Source organism: Chamaea fasciata, unplaced genomic scaffold (assembly GCF_029207755.1).
Source record: "Chamaea fasciata isolate MVZ Bird 193981 ecotype frontalis unplaced genomic scaffold, bChaFas1.0.hap1 SCAF_5, whole genome shotgun sequence".
NCBI classification, from domain to species: domain Eukaryota; kingdom Metazoa; phylum Chordata; class Aves; order Passeriformes; family Sylviidae; genus Chamaea; species Chamaea fasciata.
In genome coordinates, this window is record NW_027094090.1 from 66589086 (window position 1) to 66609454 (window position 20369).

General features: G+C 42.7%; 1 protein-coding gene across 9 annotated transcripts in view; it reads left to right on the plus strand.

Moving 5' to 3' along the window:
• The window catches only part of ERC1 (ELKS/RAB6-interacting/CAST family member 1), a 246477-nt gene that overhangs the window by 103915 nt on the left and 122193 nt on the right, over positions 1-20369 (plus strand). For all 9 annotated transcript variants that reach the window (XM_066184266.1, XM_066184269.1, XM_066184268.1 and 6 more), the window contains one exon: positions 703-896. In XM_066184266.1, coding sequence (XP_066040363.1) covers positions 703-896 — 194 coding nt within the window. The remainder of the gene's footprint in view (positions 1-702; positions 897-20369) is intronic.

Sequence of the window (20369 nt, forward strand, 5' to 3'; positions counted from 1 at the left end):
GGAGCAGAACACTGGCAGCTTGTAAAACAACTTTCCGCAGCTGCACACGGAGGGGAGAAAAGTCTGTATTTCCTGTTGTAGGTTTGTTTTGAGAAGAGCAAGGCCTTGGGTTTTGCAGGCAATCCTGAGCAGCAGAACAGCTCCATCGAACCTGCTATTCACTGAAGCAATTTTGAGCAATTCTGAAGGAGCTTTAATTGATATCTAATTGCAGTTCAAGATCCAGGAGCAGAGGGGCAGGGTGAGAGAAAAAGGATAGTCCTTAGTCTGCTGGACACTGCATTCTTCTGTCTCTTACATGCTTGGGAACTACTCGATTAGTTTTACTAATAAATTTATTGGTGAATTAGTGATTTTTGTAACAAGCCACGCCATTAACAAACCTCCCCACACAATCTCTTCACTGGGATCCTGTCGTCCTCAGTCCTGAGGATGTACTTTTCGTCCCAACAGCCAGATTCAGAAAAATATGTTTCCTAGATGCCTAAGCAGAGATAATTTCAGCAGGTAGCCGTGGCCATTAACCCTGGTCTGCTCACAGAACTGCGAGGGCTGGTTTCGACAGGGGGCAAACAGAGTACGCGCTTTTGGTTACATATTGCAATACGCAGTTAATGTGTTATTAAGACACTAACATTTTGGACTTGTCAGAGTAAAACCCGTGTGTGAGTGAAGTGTTTTCCCTTGCCCCCCGTGCGGCAGGCGCAGGAGGCAGCGCTGGAGGCCAGGGCCAGCCCCGAGCTCAGCGACCGCCTGCAGCAGCTGGAGAGGGACGTGGGGCGGCACCGCGACGAGGCGGCCAAGGCCCAGGCAGAGGTGGACCGGCTCCTGGAGATCCTCAAGGAGATGGAGAACGAGAAGAATGACAAGGATAAGAAGATAGCCGAGCTGGAAAGGTGAGAGTGGGGTAAAGTTACAAGAGGAGCGAAAGAGCTGATTGATGTTAGAGATTAGTCGTTCTTCTTGCCTTAAAAACCTTAAAAGTGTCTGCTTTGGGAAAGTCTCTTTAGGGTTTTTCTGTCCTTGGTCCTTTATTGTGCCACATTGTCAGGAACAGGATGTCTTAGCATGTGCTTTTTCTTACCTGGCTACTCAGAAATAGGCCTGATATAGGTAGGACTAGGAGGGTAGACAGTGCTGTAAGGGAATAGAGATGGCAGGAAAAGCTGCTGACATTTTGGTGGGTTTGTAAAACGGTTTGTTGTTTTGATGCAATAAATTCCTCAGGCACGGCTCTCACAAAAACAAATTTAAAAAATGACTTTTCAGAGCTCGTGATACCATTTACTTCTCTTGGAGCCGAGAGGCTCAAGACTAAAATGTCTAAAGCAAAAATTATAATTTATTATGATTCAATGACATTTGTATCACAACTCTAGGTGGTAGATCTTGGGAAAGACCTGAATTAGATTCTGTGTTCTGTCATTTTCTCATCTTACAGTGGGCAAAGAGCAGATTTCTGGGCAGTAAACTGCTGTTCGGAGTTTTCTGTTGACTTTACCATTCCCAGTGAAAACTCACTAACTTGGAGCAGCACAATGGAAATTTGATTATTCCCATTTGCCTTGTGCCAGAATAGTCTTTCTAATTTCTGTCTTTTCACTATTTAACCACTCTACAGTTTAGTGTCAGGAAGATGAGGGCAACTAAGTGGAGGACATTTCAGGTTCTGCAATCAGTGCTTATTTTTCATGGCTTGCTGATTGTCAAATTGTGGGCCCCTCTGAATGATTTGAGAAACTCTTTTCTAAGGAGTCCATTCTCTTTTCCTTGAAACGTACAGAGCTCTGGAGCAGTTCAGCTTGCCAGCTGGGTTATTTCTCTCTTTGTGACTGTCAGCAACATCCTGTTAGTTTTCTTTCAGTTGTTTCATTTGACCAAAAATTCTTCATACCTATGGCATAAGCTCCAATACCCAGAAGCGAGGATATGTTCTTTTTAAATGTCTTCCCTTTTTTCCTGAGTGATGCACTGTTCAGCCCTTTGGTACAAAATGTAATCAGCAGAACATTCAGGCAATAGGTTCGTATTGTTGAGTGAGTACAGACAGGAAGAAGCTCCAGGTCATTTGTCTGTGGGATTCTTCTCAGCCCTGTTTGGGTCCCCTCTCAGGTGTGACATTCCCTGTGTCATCCTCTTTAGGGCAGGCAGGTTGACCAGGGAGCAGGTGCAAGCAGCAAGCTTCTGTCACAAGTAAGATAGGGGGAAGAAATGTATTCATAGTGCCTTAATTATTTTTTTTCCTTTGTGAAGAGCTACTGTGTAGAAAAGGAAAGTCAGAAATACGCATCATTCCTCAGCCTGATTCCTAGAGGAGATCGGAATGGCAGGAAGAGAATTCTCTTTTTATTACATTAGCGTTCAGAAACTAATCATGATTTGGCTTGCAGCATCAAAAATTGAATAGACACAAGTGTGCTGTAAACAAAAAAAGTTTATGGTCTACAAAGGAAAAATAACAAAGAGAAATTAGGATGGGTCTTCTTCTCCTTTATAGACAGAAGCAATTGCACCATCTTCAAAGAGGTAGAAAGCAAACCTTTCCTTGGAAAAGATGCACTTCTGGACACCTGCAAAGCAGTTATTGCTTGTCCTGTTGCATGGTAATTTCTTGATGTTTCAGTCACAGACTAGGGTCTTACTATGAAAGCATAAAAACCCAAATGACTGGATATCATTCTGTAACAATTTGGCAAAGACTTTGGCTCTTCAGTTTTATCCATTCCTTCTTACCGCCTGATCTTCAGTCTTACAGAAAATTGAGTGGTCCTCTTCTCTTTTTAACTTACCTTTCTACCAGTACAAAGATAAGATAGAAGAAGTTTTCTCTTATTTCTAATAATCAGAATAGGTATTTTGACTGTGTAAAAGAAAAGATTGTGTCTGCCACCAGCCAAATAAATCAAGGGGAGGAAAAAAAATATCTGAGAATATTCATATCCTACAACCGCTCTAAGTGGAAATAGAAAAAGTCTTCATGGTTCAAAGATCCCATCCGGATGCTGTTAGTGTGGTGAATTAGCCAAGTATCAACACCTGAAATGTGCTGTGGTATGAACACAGCACTGCAGAAAGAGACAGAAACTTACAGATACTTCATGGTGTATGGGTTGGTCCTGTTTTTATCTCCAATGCTTGTTTATAAAATATTGTTTCATGGCTGAGCGTATATATCCAGGCATGCTACATGCATGTTTTAGAGCTAGAAGAGTCTTGGTTTCCAGGAAAAAATTAGATAATTTTGCCTTTTAAAAGTCTTTCCTAAACTGTGGTCCATGCAGAGCAAGCTAGAAATTGTCTTGACTTCTAATGCTTCTACAGCTGATCAAAGTGTTGTGCAAAGAAGAGCCTTAGTGCCTGCAGGAGCAATTGTCAGGAAGCTGAACTGCAGATACTGCTGTGCCTGTCAGGAGCAGTCAGTGTTCCATGTGCAGCAGGATGAGAAAGAAGAAGAAAAAGGTCTCATACAGAGGATAGCTGTGCTGAAAAAAGGGCATTTTTCAAAAGGGAGTCCCTCTTCCCTGTAATTTTCCCTTTTGCTAGTTCTGTGTGACACTAGACCGTGTGCTGTCAGGGAGAGAGGAATGGTATCCCACTTTCATCCACAGGAGAGGTGCGTCTCCTATTAGAGAGGTGTGCGCAGAGGAACAGAAAAAGAGAGAAGATAGGAGGGAGAAGAAAAATTAAAAGCAGAAAACTGTTCTTTAACCTTTTCAATGTAGGCAAAGCTGCTTTGTGCTTAAGTTAACCTAAAGAGGGAAAAGCTTCCGCTGTTCAGTAGCTGTTGCAATTACTGAGTGGCAGACCTTGCTTTTCAGATGAAAGATAACTAAAAAAAGAGTTAAGTGTTGAGTGTGGTGCATGCTGTGCAAAAGTTGAAAAATATTCCAGAGTCAACACAAGGTTGAAAGCTGGTATATATTCTCTATGGGGAGAATTTCGCTTTTTCTTCCGGGAAGGTGGGCCCTAAGTTCATTTCTTCTGTGGGTGAGCAGCCCCGTGAGTTTTGTTCCTGTTGTTACTGTGGTGGTGCAGAGGGTTTTGTAGCTGCCTGGTTATTCTCTTCCTCTGTAACTAACCGTTTGCCTTTTGTGTTGCCATTCCCCGACCTCCTGTCTCTCTGTAACCGTCCGTTCTGTGTTCTGTTCCCCCCTTGCTCTCTCCCCCTGTCGCCCCGCTCCCCGAGTTGTGTTGTTTTCGTTTCCCGTCGGGGCGTTTGTGGCGGGCGTTTCCTCAGCGAGCGCGGCTCCCGCACTCCGCACCCTCCCTGCCAGGTGTCGGTCCCCGCACCGCAACACCTGGGCGGGTTTGTGTGGGACTTCCTGGGAAAGTGAGTGTCCTCAGGCTTCTGTTTCCTCGTCCTCCGGGCTGCCATGTGGCTGCTGCAATGCTGCAATGCTGCCTGGGGCCGCTGCAATGCTGCTGCTTCCCCTGGGTCAAACAGGACCTGCTTGTGCCGAGTGCAGGCGCTGCTTGGGACCGCAGTCCAAAGGAGGCTTGCTGCTCTTCGCCCTGATTTCAACTCCACAGTGGCTGTTGCTTTTTAACTCTGGTTCTCTTGCTGTGTTTTACCTTTGGCTCTAATCTGCGCTACCAGTTCTGCCTGACCCAGCTAAAACTCAAGCGTTCTAAAACGCGTCATTGATAGAGGCCAGTATCGACTTCTCACTGAGTTTCCTTGTGGTGACTCTCCTGCAATGAGCAAAGCGACAAACAAAAGGTAATGCTCCTTGTCTGGGACATGGCCATCACAGCCTTCGGAGTGGGTTACACACAGCTCTGTTGGTGGGCACATGTTGTGCAAATGAGAGCTGGCTTTGTGCTTGAGAGGCGGCAGGACGTGCATCTGTACGTGTTCCTTCAGAAGGGAGCGCTCAGTGAATATCTTTGTAAGTCCTGGTTCCAGTTGCAGGCTGAAAATCGATTTTCATTTGGCACACTCGCTGTGTGAGATAGGTAGTTCTTGTAAGGACACAGGGCTTGTTTTTTTTTTCCCCCGAAGGAAACTTTGAGAACAAAGGAAGACAGCACTCAGCTGTGGAATACCAGCACTCCTCTTAAGGACAGCTGGAATTAGTGGCTATTTTAAGAAAGAGAATTTGGAGAGTTCTCCTGAAAAGAATTTAAGGGTGCCCTTTTCAAGAAGAAACCTTCCAACTTTTGATTTGTAGCAGCCGAAAGGTATACTCCTCGTCTTAAATATTTCTTCTCAACAGTAAATAAAAGATTAAAAAACATTGGGGGATCTCAAAGGAGTGCTGAAAAATGTGGTGAGTAGAATGCAGTATCTTATTTTGTCCGTCTTGAAGACAGATATGTTTGTGTAGTGTTCTGTGAAGGATAGATGGGGAGAGAAATTAGCTGTATTTTCCATCAACTTTACAGTTTCCTAGAATAGTGTAAAGGAAACTGTACTAGTAAATTATGCCCTAAGCTTAAGTCAACAGTTTGAAGCTGAAATACTCACTTTCAAACTGCTACTCATACCCTGGAATAATTGTCTTTGGTTTTCAAGTTTGTTGTTCCTGTGAATTTTTAAAGAGTTTTTTAGAGCATTCCTAAGAAAGAACCACATCAAGGCATATAAATGATTTAAAGGAAAGGATATCTTGTCAAATTAAAGAAGGGTGTTTATAAAGTCATAATCATCACCATTAAAGTTAACCTTGAGAGATGGTGTGGCTGTAATTCTGTATTCTCTTAACTGATTGTAGTCCTCCAAAACCAAATTGAATTCTGATTCAGGCGTTGGAAAACCTGGAACAATTAAATATTATTTTAAAATACTTCAATGCATTTTGTTGCTGTAAAACATAAAAGCAAATCAAATACAGTTATCTTATAGTTGCAAGGTATTGTTACAAGGCAGAATCTGTCGTTGTTGTGTTTTTCATTCACTTTCCTCAAAAATTAGAATATTCCAAAATGAAGATTGCCTTTTAATTTTAATTCACATCTTACGTGAAATGATACAATCTTTAACCATACATGAACAAATTTTTTCCGTAAAAAAGCTGCCTTTTGTGAAGGACGCAGCTGAAATTCTCCACAGAAATCCCTGGTTAGGTTGAACCTGTCATGGGAAATAGCAGCACAACTTTTTAATATTTGGCAAGCAGCTGAGGACAGGGTTTTGTAATGGAAAGAAGTGGTCAGGCCCGCAGTCGGTTCAGCTCCACCTCTGAGCACACAGATCTGTTGAAAATCAAGATTTTTCATAATTTCCAAGCTAGGAAAAGAAGGAGTAATTTCTTTCTTCTCACTCTTGCTCTGATCTTCGTACAAGATCAGCGTTACACCTGAAGTTCCATATCAAGTTTCACAGGGGGAAAACACATTTCGTATCAACGTAACTTCTTTAAACAGGTAAGAATAAAAGATGCAGGCGCATTTGCTTGCAGGTATTTGCCTGCAGCCAGTGGAAAGTACGCCGATTTTCAGAAAGCAAGTGCCTGCCCTCTGGAAGTCAGCCTCTGTTCAAGTTAAGAGCAACGCTCAGACTCACTAATGGCTTTTGAAACCTGCATCTAAGGAAAGGAAAGAGACGTAGAGAGCAGCAGATAAAAACCCCATCACAGTGATTTCATGGTGGCTCCTCAATCCATCCTCACCTTTTCCATGTAACGGGATATCCTCCTTCGATTTGTTCTTTATCCGGCTGTCCTTTAGTTCCCACTGTTTCCTGTGTTCTGGGAGGAGCTGAGGCTGTGTGGTGCTGCAGAGCCAGCTGTTCTAGGGTCCAAGGTCAGGGACCCCCAGTGGGTGCAGCCCAAGGCTCTGGCTGGGGGGCTGGCTGTGTCAGTGAGCCCCCAGAGCTGCTGTTCCCTCCCTGTGCAGGCAGGCAGGAGCGCTGACCCTGCTCAGCACAGGGATCTGTCCATGGAACAGCACACACCAGCTCCTTGGTTAGGCTCCTGAAGGCATGGCTTGTCTGCTGATCTAAGACTAAAGATCTGACCTTGCATCCTCCAGGGAGGGCCCTGCACTAGAGAAACACCAGCAATCGGAAGCTCTGATGGGGAGCTTTTTCGAAGGCTTCTTTTCCTGCCGATTTTTCTCGAGTGCTGGAGTCCTGCTTGTTTTTATCATTAAATCAGGGTGGTTTTCAAGCACTCCCTCTCATGCCTATTATCTGTAATGAGTATAGGAGTTGTCATCTGCTTTATATTGCAGCAATAATGGTTTTTATTTAGCAGTTATCTCCTAATCCAGCTGTTGGATCAGTAGAGTGTAAGAGCTGTGATATAATTAAAGTAATTATAAATGTGAGGAGAAAGAGCATCACGTAAATAGTGAGCTTAGTCTGCATATCAGTTTCATTGTTACCTGCCTTTGCTACGTCTCTTCCAAAGCTGTTTTGTAGCTTTGTTTTAGACAACGTCTTTGAGCAATATGGGAGTATCAGTACTCACAGCCTAGTGTGAAAGGAGTAAAGAAAAAAAACCCACCAAAACTATCTTTTATACGACTGATGCAGTAAAAGTGTCAGATCCTGGCATTGTCTTGGAGGACAGAAAGAACAAAAGGAATATGCAGTAATTGCCAGTTAGCCAGGGAAATAATAATTCTAGTGCTCATTGTGGCCATCTGTGGCTGGGTTTGTGCTCTGAGATCCACGATTACACGTGTGCATGGATGCAGACACAAACCTTCTGTCTCTGCCTCTCCATCTCTTCCCCATCCCTCTAAATACCAACCTAGAAAAAAAGGAAAAGACCAGGCATCATTCTTTTTATCAAGGAAACGTGTCAAAAGGGGTAAACATAAATAGCCCTTCTGCTTTGACAGACACGAGGAAGATCAAATGCCTATTGTTCCCTGTCAGACTGCTTTGAAGGAATGACAGAATAATAAATATACGCCATCACTCACTGTCAGACAAGGGGAATTCAAAGGTTGACTGAAAATCGTTACATAAACTACATCCTAAGTACATCTGAGACAAATGTAGCGGGCTCATTCCACTCCCTATAATACACAAGCTTGTGGAAAAAACGGTAGCTGGAATAAACAACAGCTTTTAAAATACAGATTTCCTAATTAAAATGCTTAAGCCTTCGCATCTCATTTTTTTAATCTTCACCCGGTGATCCAGTTAAGGTTGGCTCTGTCTTTAATAGGAGTGAGCTGGTATTTTAAAGTGGTTTTCTGTGGGACTGCCAGCTGGCATTACAGTTGTCTCCTCTCCTGCGTGACTTTTGCATTGGAGTGCAGTTACTGGGGCTGGGCGGGAGCGCTGCTGCTGGATCCTGTGAGGAATGCTGCAAGTGTGTGTTCTTGCTCGAGGGGAGGGAGTGCAAACTCCTGATTCTGCTCTGTCTTGAGCATGTCTGGGATGGATCTGGTCCTGCTTGCTTGGGGCTGCTGCCTGGGGCAGATGCTTGCTGTGCTCCTCTGTCCAATTTCACTGATGTAGCCCATGAACCGAGCCCTCAGCTCCAGTCCATGGCAGATCTCTGTTTACCCCCTAACAGTCTTGGTTTTAGTCTGGCTGATAGCACACTTACAGATTTTTATTTATAATGTGCTTTCAGACACAGTCCTGATTTTTGTTTGGATAAATATTATGCCTATTCTAAAAATGCACACTTCTAAAAAATATTTAGTACCTCCGTAACAAAACCTTGGAGAAGGGGCTGGCAGTTACACAAAACGTATTTTTCTTTGGAAGAAAGAATGATTCCATAACAAAATGGAGCTGTAGCAATAATCATTCTCTGTTTAAAAGCCATGCAGCTGGTTAAATAATCCTTCTGTGGCACTCCGAAAATTGCAAGTGACCTCAGCATGGTGTTGTACGTACTGTTTTGCCTTCATCCTGTGCCAGCAAAAGATGCTACCTTTAATAGCAGTTGCAAGAACTGGATGGGTCGTTTAAATTCTACTGGGCTGTTCTGAGCTGGAGCCTGAATGTTTTTCACTGTTAAACTGAAGAAACAATATCACATCATTACAACACAGCCAGGAGTTGCAAAGGATCCCTGAAACACAAAATGAAAAGTCCTAAATTTTTCCCCTTACCGTATTTATTCCCATATTTTCACTTTTTTGTTCCCTTTTGTTAAATTTGTTTGTAGCCTTGGATTTCAGTCAGAATTGTTGCTTACACGTTTTTCAGTATGAATTAACCAAGGCTTTTGGAACGTTAAAAGTTACTTCAAGATCAAACGCTGAGATACGGTATTTGGCATTTTACAAGCCTCATCTTCCCCCAAATCCCCAAATCATTCAGCCTTTACAGCCGCTGTCCTTGAAGGGCTTGAGTTGAAGAATGTTGGTTCAGAAGCCAAAGAAAAGTACCTTTGCACTATTTAATCTGTTGCAGACCAACAACAGCTGCCTGTACAAATTCAATACCCTACAGGGTTGATAGTAAAATTTATGCCATAAATAAGGACTTCAAGTTTCATTTACATACCTCCGTATACCAAGAGTAATAAAGAAAATAGCAGTTAGCCTGTCCTATAGAAATTTGTTTCTCCAGCCCCTATCCTGCCTTTTTAGAGTAAATTTTTGCCACGGGAGAAGCACAACATATGTTGTAAAAGCCAAATTGCTGCTTTGGACAGAAGGCCATTTCCTTTGCCTCTCTTCTATTGACCGAAAACCATCAAATTGAAAACCAGATTGAAAAGATCTGTGTTTCTGCTTCTTTGTTGACTTTCCTTGCTGTTATCAGTGAAATTGAGAGCAGATGCCTATGAAAGATACTGGAGACATTTGGGGAAAAAAAAAAAAAAAAGCAATAATGAACCGATGGGACTTCATGCTATGCAGGGGACTCCAGCATTTTGTCTCGGTCAGTTCTGCTGTTGAACAATGTTGGAGAGAACTGTCAAACAAATACCTGTTTGGTCATTATTGTTTTTAGATTGCACCTTCTGCAGGAGAACTATGTGGCAGGAAGAAGAGGCAGCTGGTTTTTTTGGTTCTCTTTGGAAGGGGTGGCTTCAATGTCAAAATTAAGAAAGATGAGCTTTTAGCTTTGGCAAGTCTTCAGGTCTCGAGGACTTTACTCAGAGGTTGGGGTTTTTCTCCTTTCTGTTTAGTTCCTTTGGGATCATCTGCGGGAGAAGTGACAAAAACTGCATGTCTTGCTCATGGAGAGAAAATAAGCCCTTAGAAGATGTTGCAAAGGAAGACATTAGGTTTCATCTCAGATAGGCAAACCCTGAATTTTCAAAATGTGTGTTAGAATTCTGGAAGAAGGGTACTTGCTAATGTTGTGATGGAAATCCAGAGTTCTCTTGTAAGATGGCTTATTTTCTTTTTCCAAGAACCGTTATGTACTGGAGACTGTTTTCTCTACAGAAAGTTGCCTCTGATTGAAATGGTGTAATCTAATCTAAAGGTCCTTTTTTCTCTTGTGTTTCTTTTTTTTTTCTTTTTTTTTTTTTTTTAATTAGATGTCTATGAAACATGCAGCTCTGTGTTTGTGAATGGTTGTGTGTCTGTGTGTCGTTACCTGATTTATATCTGCTTGTTTCGTCCTTTATTCTTGAACTGCTTTATCTCTGGACTCTGTTTTCACAAACTCTAACTCTTTCTCTTTCGCATCTCCTTCCTGGATTTGCTGCTCCCTTCAGCCTCACCTCAAGGTCAGTATCCACTTTTAAAAGGGTGTTTGTAAGACTGTCTGTTCAGCCAAAATTGAGATCTTACAGCAGATTGCACATCCAATTACATGATTGCGAAGTAAAAGATCAGAGATTTGGTTTAGTCTGTGTAGGAGGATGGGTTGAACAGGGTGCATGTTTAGAAGGAAAGAATTTTATTCGATTGTAAATCAATGCTGTTGTGCACTGGGAAGAAAGGGGGGAAACTAACCAATGAAGTTTTTAAAGGGAAAAAACTCCAGGAACAGGAAACTGAAGCAAGACAGTTTAAGTATTTCTGGTTTTATCTGTTCCTTTAAGGAGAGAAGAGGTTGGCCATTAGCCAGGTTCTGTGATACATACACATGCTGTGGGGTGCAAAAGTAGTTCCTTTGAAATCCTGGTTGTACAGACTTTAACTGCTGGATCTTTATCATTGCATGTGTGCCTGAAACCTGACAGCAATGTTACAGAACTAGTTTTGGTGAAGCTTGAATGTGCTGTGCTGTCAGAAAGGACCAAGGGCTGAGGGTTAAAGATACGTGAATTAGCAGGAGGATGAATTTGTTGAAGACACAAAGTGACTGACCACTGGAAAAAACCCAACCAGGACACGATATGTTTTAAGTCTTTCAGCCATGGCTCGTTTTTCTGTTTTTATATCTTAAAAGCAGTTGCTAGCCGTAGATTTTGGGATTTCAGTTGAGTATCTTGGAGTAAATGTCTGTGGCCTGAATAGTACAAGTCACAGTAGTTATCTTATGACTCTCATTTGCCTTTGAAGGCTCTGCAGCCCTGTTGGATTTCAGTCTTCGCTGCTAAAGTCTGTTGGTAGAAACCATCCGTGACTCCTGAGGAAGGAATGATCATAATTGTTCCAGGCAGTGTCTTTGCCCAGAAAGCCACTATTTAGTGTCTGGAATTCCGAGTTATGGACCAACATCCGACTTTGCTGTTGGTGATTAGCTCTGAGGAATGTGGTGGTGGCTGGAATCCCCCAGTGCTGCGATGCTGCTGACGCCTCTCAGTTGTGTCAGCCTCCTGACCTTGGTTTGGCACAGGCGCTGCCCTTGTGGCCTTGGGTGCGTGTTTTTCTTCCTCCCACAAACTGGAAAAAGATTGGAAGTCAATGGTGTTGTTGTCATCCGTCAATACCTCCCGTAGCCGGTGTGTCATGCTGGCACACTTGTAATTACTGGGGAGAGGAGCTCTGGCCTTGAATGACCCCCTTCACATCCCGAAAAACACAACTGCCAGGAAGCTTCTCCTGCCCTGTGAGCATTGTCTTCTCAAATGACCCCTCTGCCTTTAGCTGCACGAGCAGGACCCTGTGGGGCCAGGCTGTTTTTACCCCCCCATGAGTGGAGCTTGGTGTGCTTTGGCTGATGGAGTCCTGGATCTTGTGGAATCCAGCTGTCAAAGCTTCGGTCCACGTGGCTGTAGGGTTTTATCAGTACCTGTGCCTATGCTGGAATGAATCATAAGAGGGGAGACAATTTTAGGGGGCTGCTTGGTTGTGGTCTTCCTAAGACCCGGTGTGATTTCTCTTTTCACAAGCAACGCAGCCGTGACTTTTATTTCTCACATTTCGAGCGTAACGCAAAATTTGGCTAGAGAAGATCTGGCTGTGATTTGACGTGACCAAGTGTTAGGATTAGAAACTTGGAAGAGTTTTCTAAGCTGTTAAAGAGATTGTCCATTCTGTCCTCACAGTTTCTTGGTTGGTTTATTGATTATTTTGGATTACTTTTTTTTTTTTCCATTTTAAAAATTATTATGGTTAGTTGCTGAGGTTTTCATTTATTTGTTAAAATAAATCAAGAGTGTAAGGAAATAGGTGGAATGACTGCTCTTGGAACTACAAAATCTCTGCTGGCCAGAAACAAAATAAAAAAGATTCTCCTCAGGGCAAACAGGAAAATTACAGTGGTTGAAGTGCACTAGTTTCTTTCCCAAGCATTTCAGAGTTTGTCTAATTACCAGTGACTGCAGCATATGAAGAAATAGCTGTTCTGTGGAGTTACAGTCTACCTTGGAAGCCACCATGGGAGGCATAACTTTATTTTTCTCAGGATGATGTAAAGCGATTTTTTTCAGACATCAAAGCAAGAGCGTCTCCTGGAAAAGAACTGAACATGTGGAAAATGTGATAGGTATGTCTGTCTTCCAACAGGAAGAAATCCTCTGAATTATTTCTGTCCTCATCAAGAGCGGCTTTGCTTACAGTAATCAGTGCAATGCCCCTGAATTTTCTGATCTGTCCATTAAGCTTTCATCATCTCTGTGCTGTTGACAAACTCAGTGACTCAGGAGAGAGCCGTGTAATCCACATCACTGCTGCTGTTGTGACATGTACCTACTGCTCACAAGTCTTAGGGATCTGCAGTGGATGTCATGCTGATTCATAGGAAATAAAATTGTCTTGGAAAGCATGGGGATTAAGGCAGTTTTCTGTAAGAAGTTTTTTTTGCTAAGCACCTCTGCTGATGACAGCTTCACATAAAGAACTCCCCAATGCTGGCTGAGTTCGAGAGTAACAAGCCAAATAACTATACTGATGTCATTACCTGCAGCAGTGAAAAAAATAGAAAAAATACCATCAGTTCTTACGCTCCAGGTCTGCTAAGCTGTTCTTTTGGAAATGTGTGACAAAAGTTGACATGGATAAAGATAAAAAGACTGACAATCAGGTGCTACAGTGGGCAACTACTTGGTTTTCAAGGGAGGAATGAGCTGTATGGATAATGCAGAAATAAGATTTCCAGCTTCAGACTGGGTAACAAACAGCTTAACTGGACGGGAGATAGCCCACAGCAGGCTTCCTTCTGGCGTCCTGCCTTCTACTGACAGATTTGCTGTTAGTTTAGATCACATCACTGATTGGACTGTCCGTCATATTTTAAAGCAAGTGATGCAGTTCTTAGAAGAAAGTTTTCTGGATTTTTTTTTTTTTTGCTTGACTGAAGAGAGTTTGGTGCTCTAGGAAGTAATAATGAAATACTGTATCCCTTATTTCCACAAGCAAAGTGGCTCGGTGATTAGATGGGTACAGGCTGGTGGCATGAATCCAGGTGAAAGTCTGCTAAGGGCGTCCATGTAAAATTAAACGTCAGTGTAGCAACTGAAGTGTAGCCTTATAAAATCAAAGTAAAAACAAAATACTAAATCCGAGGGGATTATTTCAGTCCTTTTTTCCAGAGTCCTAAACGTATATTAAACAGAACATGTTTAACCACCGAAGAAATATTTAAAATGCCATCCTTCTCTAAGAAAATAACAGATAATATTGCATAAAATGTTCAGCGAGTGCAGGAAACTCCGGGTGCTATTCAATAATTCCTTTCAAAAGCCAAACCAAACCTAAAGCAGAGTTTCGGGGCAGTCTCTGGTACCTGTGAGCTCCTCCCTGTGCTGGCAGTGCCTTTGCACACTGATCTGAGCACTGACAGCGTGCCAGGGTGGGCAGGAGGAGCTTCACTGCAAGGGTGGCTGCCTCTTTGATTTCGGACCTTCAGAAGGCTCTGGGTCTTCACCCTGCCACAATGTCGGTCGTTTACCATGTCAGGAAGTGATAAAAATTTGGAGTGTGTTGAGTCAGCAGTGGTTTGAGCTCAGCAGAGACAGGAGCGTTGTCTTCAAAGAAGTTTCCATTTAAATTTCCTTGGCTGTCTCCAGAATCCAGCAATGTGTAGCAGTTGTTTTCTCTTCGATATATGTTTCCTGTAATTTGGAGCAGGAATGGCTTTGTGGAATTATTCACGCTAAGAAGTACTCTTTTTTTCCAGAGTTGTCTGATCCTTGTAAGGGAGGAGAAATACGGCATCTTAGAGATGATAGAGGGGAAGGGGAAAAAGGGAGGCATCAGGCCTGATGGTGGCGAGTAGGTCACAAAAGAGTGGTTTTCCTTAAAACAACTCCCTGGTGCAGCCTCTCAGAGTTGCCGTAGGTGTGGTGATAATCAGAGCTTTCCTCCTCTGTTCAGAGTGGGTGGGATCTTTCCTGTCAAAGGTCTTCTTTTCGGCTGCATCTTAATTAGGCAAAATTATTCACAGCTGTACATCATGTCAGAATTCTCATTTCTGCAGTCTCACATGGTCTGATTAATTTCGTACTACCTGCTGGAATTAATTTAATTATGTGAACAAACGACGAGTCGTTTTTCTCTCTGTGTTGTTCCTTTGTTTTCAGCACACAGATTCACAGATTGTGCAGGTCTGCAGTGGGATTTAGAGCTCAGGTAGCTTTGGAAAGACAAGGGACACGGCACTAGGCAGGATTTTTGTGTCACAGTGTGCTGTGCATTTTGAGGAGATCTGAGTCAAATGCTCTGAGAGAGAAATCCTTCACAGTTTCTTGTTTTTTCAGAAACAGCACAAAGGTGGGTATTTTACCATATAATTTGAAACATCAAAAGAGACAACATTATTTTTAGAAGACAGCTAAAAATGTGTCTTTATCTTCCTCTATCCCAAAGCTAACAAATTACATAGCATGTCATCAGCAGAAGATTAAATGAAACGATCACTCAAACTTCATGCAACATTAAACATTTTGACTAACCCATATGTGTCACATCACTTTTAGTCTAAGGAACAAAATCTCAAGGTTATTTTTCTTTTTTAAAGGCTAGCTTCTGTGCAAAATTTTATCCCCCAAATGGCTAGATTTGTATTTCTGTTAAAACTCTCAGAGCCAGGCAGTGAATGTGCACGTCTACGGTAGAATAGTCTTGGTGCAAACAGTTCCATAAGTGACAGGAGCACAAGCTTTAGCGGGCCCTGCACTCAGCCATAATGGGATATTTACAGAGAATGCTGGGCTTTTTAAAAAGTTGCTGGAAAGGATGAGCAGCTCGGTAGCTGCTTTTCCTCCTCTTTTCCTGGTAAGGACTCCAGTCAGATCCCTGAACACAATGGCGAAGTGTGCAGGAGTGAAGCATCACCCCCAGGATTGTTAGACCGAGGTGCAGGCCATTTAAACGAATCAGAAATCCATGGAATCTGGTCAGGTAAACACCAGGTTGCTGAGGGAGCCACTGATGCCACAGCAAGGACTCTTTCCATCATCTTCAAAAGCTTGTGCCTGTCAGGGAAGGTTCCCTTGACTGCCAAACATCACTCCCATCCTCGGGAAGGGTGAGAAGGAGGATCTGGGGGGTTGCAGGGCAGCCAGTGTAACTTCACGTGCTGGGAAGTTTTTGGGGCAGATCCTCCTCAGAGTCACCTCCAAGAAGCTGAAGGAAAAGGAGGTGATAGGGAGCAGGCAGTATGGGATTTACAAGGACAAGCCGTGCCTGACCAGCCTGGCTGATTCAGTGGTGGGATGACTGGCTCGGAGGGGAATGAGCAGTGTTCAGTGTCTTTAGTGATGTGCATGATGAGACAACAGACACCTCCGGAATCTCTAGGGAAGGCAGAGACAGACTCTGCTCAGACATGTTCAGTAAAAGGTTGAGAGGCAGCCGACACAAATTGCAACTTGTTCCAATATAAGTGCCCTTGAGATAATGATCAGGGAGACAGTGATCAGTGGGGTGGTGATACGCTGCCCAGGGAGGCTGCAGAGTCCTCAGCACTGCAGATCGTCAGAACTCACCTGAACAAAGCCAGGAGCAACCTGCTCTGACTTGGCCTTCTTTTGAGCATGGTATTGAGCCAGGTGATCTTCCGACATCTCTGCAAACAGAATTATTCCATGATTCTCATCGTGGTAAGCTAATCTGTATTCTTGGATAAACTCTACAGGTTTTGTGTGGTTTTGGTAAGAATTTCTACGTGTTAGGGATCTGATAAAACTGGGTAAACAAAAATGGTCTTGTTATTTCATAGCATTGTACGGCTGTGAGGAAAGAAGGAAGAGAAATTGCGGGGATGGGATGAGTGGGGTCCACTGCACTTGTATTTCTTGCATAATTCTCTCTGTATTCTCGGTGCCTCAGATGAGGGTGTTCAAACCCTCGTGTTTCAGACCTGCCTTTCTCTGCTTTACTTATCGATTTCACTGCATTACTTCACTGCTCACTTAGCTCATATTTTCCATCCTCATTCCTGTGAAACCACTTCCCTCACAGGCCCGTGCATCATCTCTGCAAATAATTCCTCATCTTTTGTATGAAAAATATCTTAGATAAGCGGAGATATTTGTTACAGTCACACACTTTATAGATTCAGTGAACAGTTCCATTGCTATCAGTCAGTTAATTGGAAATCGTTCTTAATCACTTTATTGCAAAATGAAAACAAAATTTCTTATCCATGAAATCCCAAGCAGGCTATTAGAGATACTGCAAGATAAATGCATGCTTAACGTTCTTTGGCTAAAATTAAATGACAAAGCTCTTTTTTCCCCCCTTTTCCCTTTCTCTCCTGTGGCTTTCTTCCATTTCATTGTTCTTGCTGGATGGTGTATTCAAGTATTCCCTCCTTCTTCATAACGTTCTTCATCTGCAAACAATAGAGGGCCCTTTCATATGGAGTGTGTCAGCTTTTCTAGATGGTCTTCTTGAAGTACCCCAGGCAATTCAGACAGATTTAATCAAGCTCTCAGTAACTTACTTAATTTCCTGCTTATCCAGCAGATGGGCCATTCTTCTTAATTAAAAGAAATGGGGGTTTTTTTCACTTCCTTAGAGAACAAAATATTTCCAGTTGTCATTTTCTGTTCATGGCTGAGTAATTAACTGCCATCTCCAAGGGGTAAAGTGCCTCCTATCCCTTTAGTGACCCAGCACACTCCTACCAATGTTAAGTGTTTTTAACTGGAACATTCCCGTGTTTTCAGTATTTCCTGTGTGTTCAGCATTCAGATTTGATAGGAATTGGGATCAAGCATGTTGGTAGTTTTGGGGTGGCAGTGGGGTTGGAATGATTCAGTTCCAGCTTCCTTCCTTCCTTCAAGCACTTTGGAATGAACTTTACCGTTCCAAGTAACTTAATTCTTTTTAAACAAAACCAAAAGTGACCAAGAATTACAAACCTGAGTCGCAAGATGCTCTCTGTGAACGCACCAGAGCCTCGTTCCATCCTAGAAATTCCAGCTGCCAGCAAGTGGAGTGCTCTGGCCAACCTTGCCCAAGAAAGCAAAAGGTGAGGCTGCTTTCCTGCCAGTTCCTCCTCTCCTGTATTGCTCAGCCCTGGGCTTTTGAGTGTCCTGAGTCGTTCATGCCGCGTTTGGTGACGTCCCGCGTGCTGGGAACTAAAGCAGAGGTGACACATTGCAACTTTCCCCAGGTATCTGTAAGGGTAAGTGCTCTCACCTCACTGCTGCGAGTGCAATCTTCTGGGAGCACTGCTGCTGAGTTCGTCCTTGCGTCCTTCCCTAAGCTTGCCTTGCTCTGTGATAGTCTGCATTGTATTCTCACTTTAGTTCCTCGAGTCTGCAGTGTTTTAAAACGAGTGTATTCCTAGTCTGCAGATGGTAGGATTCTTGGGTTTGGAGGACTCCCCAGGAATTCTCATGTAATTGTACCCAATTCGTTAAACCTTGTTAACTTAAAACCAACTGCTAGATACATCCATTTCACTTTTCAGCGTGTAGTTTTTCACTTTCACGAATCAGTCAGCAGAATATGTTAGCAATTTCAGTTAGTCATAAACAGCTTAGAAATAGGTTTTTAATTACTAACTCCTAACTATATATGTAAAATATACGAGAGCAAACACTTTTTCAGTATTTAGGATGTCAGCGTATTTTAAAGGATTGATGCTTCAAATCAGTGTGAATTGTCTTTTCTTTTAGCACTTGCTCCTCTTGCTCTTTTTTTTTTTCTTTTTCATCATGTATTTTAAGGCCATCCTGTGTGGAAAAAAAATGGGAGAAAGCATTAAATGAAATTGGTAGTCAAAACTTCAGTAGGATACTGCAAAATGGCACTTTATATTGCAGAAGTGGCAACCGACCTGGAATGTGAAAACAATGGATTTTCCTGTTGTATTTGGAGTAGAACACAGTATGTAACTGCAACATTTATTGTAATTTCTTCTTAAAGGAAATATTTCCTGATGATTTATCCCAATCAAAGGGGCTGTTCCCCACAGCATGAGCAATAGGCAGAGCTTTTGGGGGCACCGTGCAGTGGCATTACAGAAAAGTCAGCAGAGAGATGCAAATAACTGTGTTTTTTTCTCTCCTTAGTTCATGACATGCCCACTTCCCTTTCTCGTACCTCCTGCTTTCCGCAGAGATTTCCCATTTTAATGTGGAATATGCAGATGTGAGCTCAGAGAACTGGGGCATGGCGCAGGGTTTCTGCCAGTTTGCTTCCTTTGGCTGCTTATTTCCTTGTTCTTTTTCAGTGTGCTTGGGTCACATGAGCAAATGACAGCTGAAGGAGGCTGCTTTCTATTTTTGAGAGCTTCAAACTTCAGACCTTATTGTGACTTGTGCAAAAACTTTGCAGTGTGAACAAAAGCCAAACGTTAGGAAGTGTATTCCAAAGCTAAATAGAAGGGGTAAACACGTTCTATTCCAAATTTCAGGAGCAGGTGGGAATTCCATTATGGGGGTAATCTTCCCCACGTCCATTTTTATCTCTGTATCATTTTTTAAAATAGATATGAATACCTCTTATTAGTTAGCCAGCACCTGCAAGGAAATCCTAATTTTGAGCCACAGTGGTTTGGTTTAAAGCAGCATGGCTTAGAATTTCTTTAATTAGTTTAAAGGGTCTGCACACTGTTAATTTCTTCCTTACACCAGTCTGCACAAGCAGAAGGCAGTCAATAAGGAAAAAAACCCAACACCACCTTCAAAGGGATTTCGTTTGATTTCTTGAAAATTCCAGAAAGGAAGGAGCTTGTTGCCTGTTTTCTTCTGCACCTTGGGATAGTTGTTCCTTGAATTAGAGGTAGAGAAATTTTATTTCTAAGCTAAAAAGGGACTGGAAAGCTCCTCTTGTCTTTCTGTATCCTGTTCAGGCCATAGCCTCATTAATATTAATTAGATTTTCAACACTGTTTACATCTCTCAGCCTCCAATGTCTGCCTTCATATAAAAATATAGTTGATATATAGAAAATTTATTTCATTTGTGTTAGTAATATTCTTTTTGGCAGCAAAAGCTGTTGTTTGCTGATATTTCCTAATGATTAGGAGTGTTCCCTAATTATTTGGAAAATTAGTTCACTGAAGGAAAGCAGAAAATGTCTCAGTGACATCCTGCATCAAGGCAGTTGCCCTGATAGGGAGATCAGCTCAGTTAAAAATCTGAATTTTGCCTCATTTGGCTCAAGGTCACTAAATAAAAAGCAGTTCACTGGAGTAGTGTAATTGCCTAGATAAAGAACGTACGCACTGAGTACACACTCCAGACCTGAGCTAATTTAATTAGCAGCCTTCTGATCTCTGAGGATATCAGTGAGTGGACCTCAGATCTCTGACACACGGGGCATCTTGTCGCCGGAGGTTTTTTAACGTGCTCCTTCACCATCTATTAAAAATTGAAGCATGTATCCATAATACTCACGGGCACACTTGTTGTGTGTCTCATCCATGTGCTGTGGAATGGTGGAAATCCCTCCTCAAGTGCTTAAGGCAGTGACCTTGTCTCTGTTAGAGACACCTCTATGAAGAGACACTCACACAAGTCGTTTTGCAACGCTCACTGAGCTCTCCAGCAACCCAGGGGTGCTCACTTCACTGGCAGGATATTCCTGGCTGTGTTCTGCTCTGTGTGCCAGGCTGGGAAGGAAAGTCACAGCTGTGTCACAGGGGGAGGACCGGGCCAGCTGCACTCTGCAGATGGGCTGTGCACCCCGTGTGCGGGGTATTTGTTTTT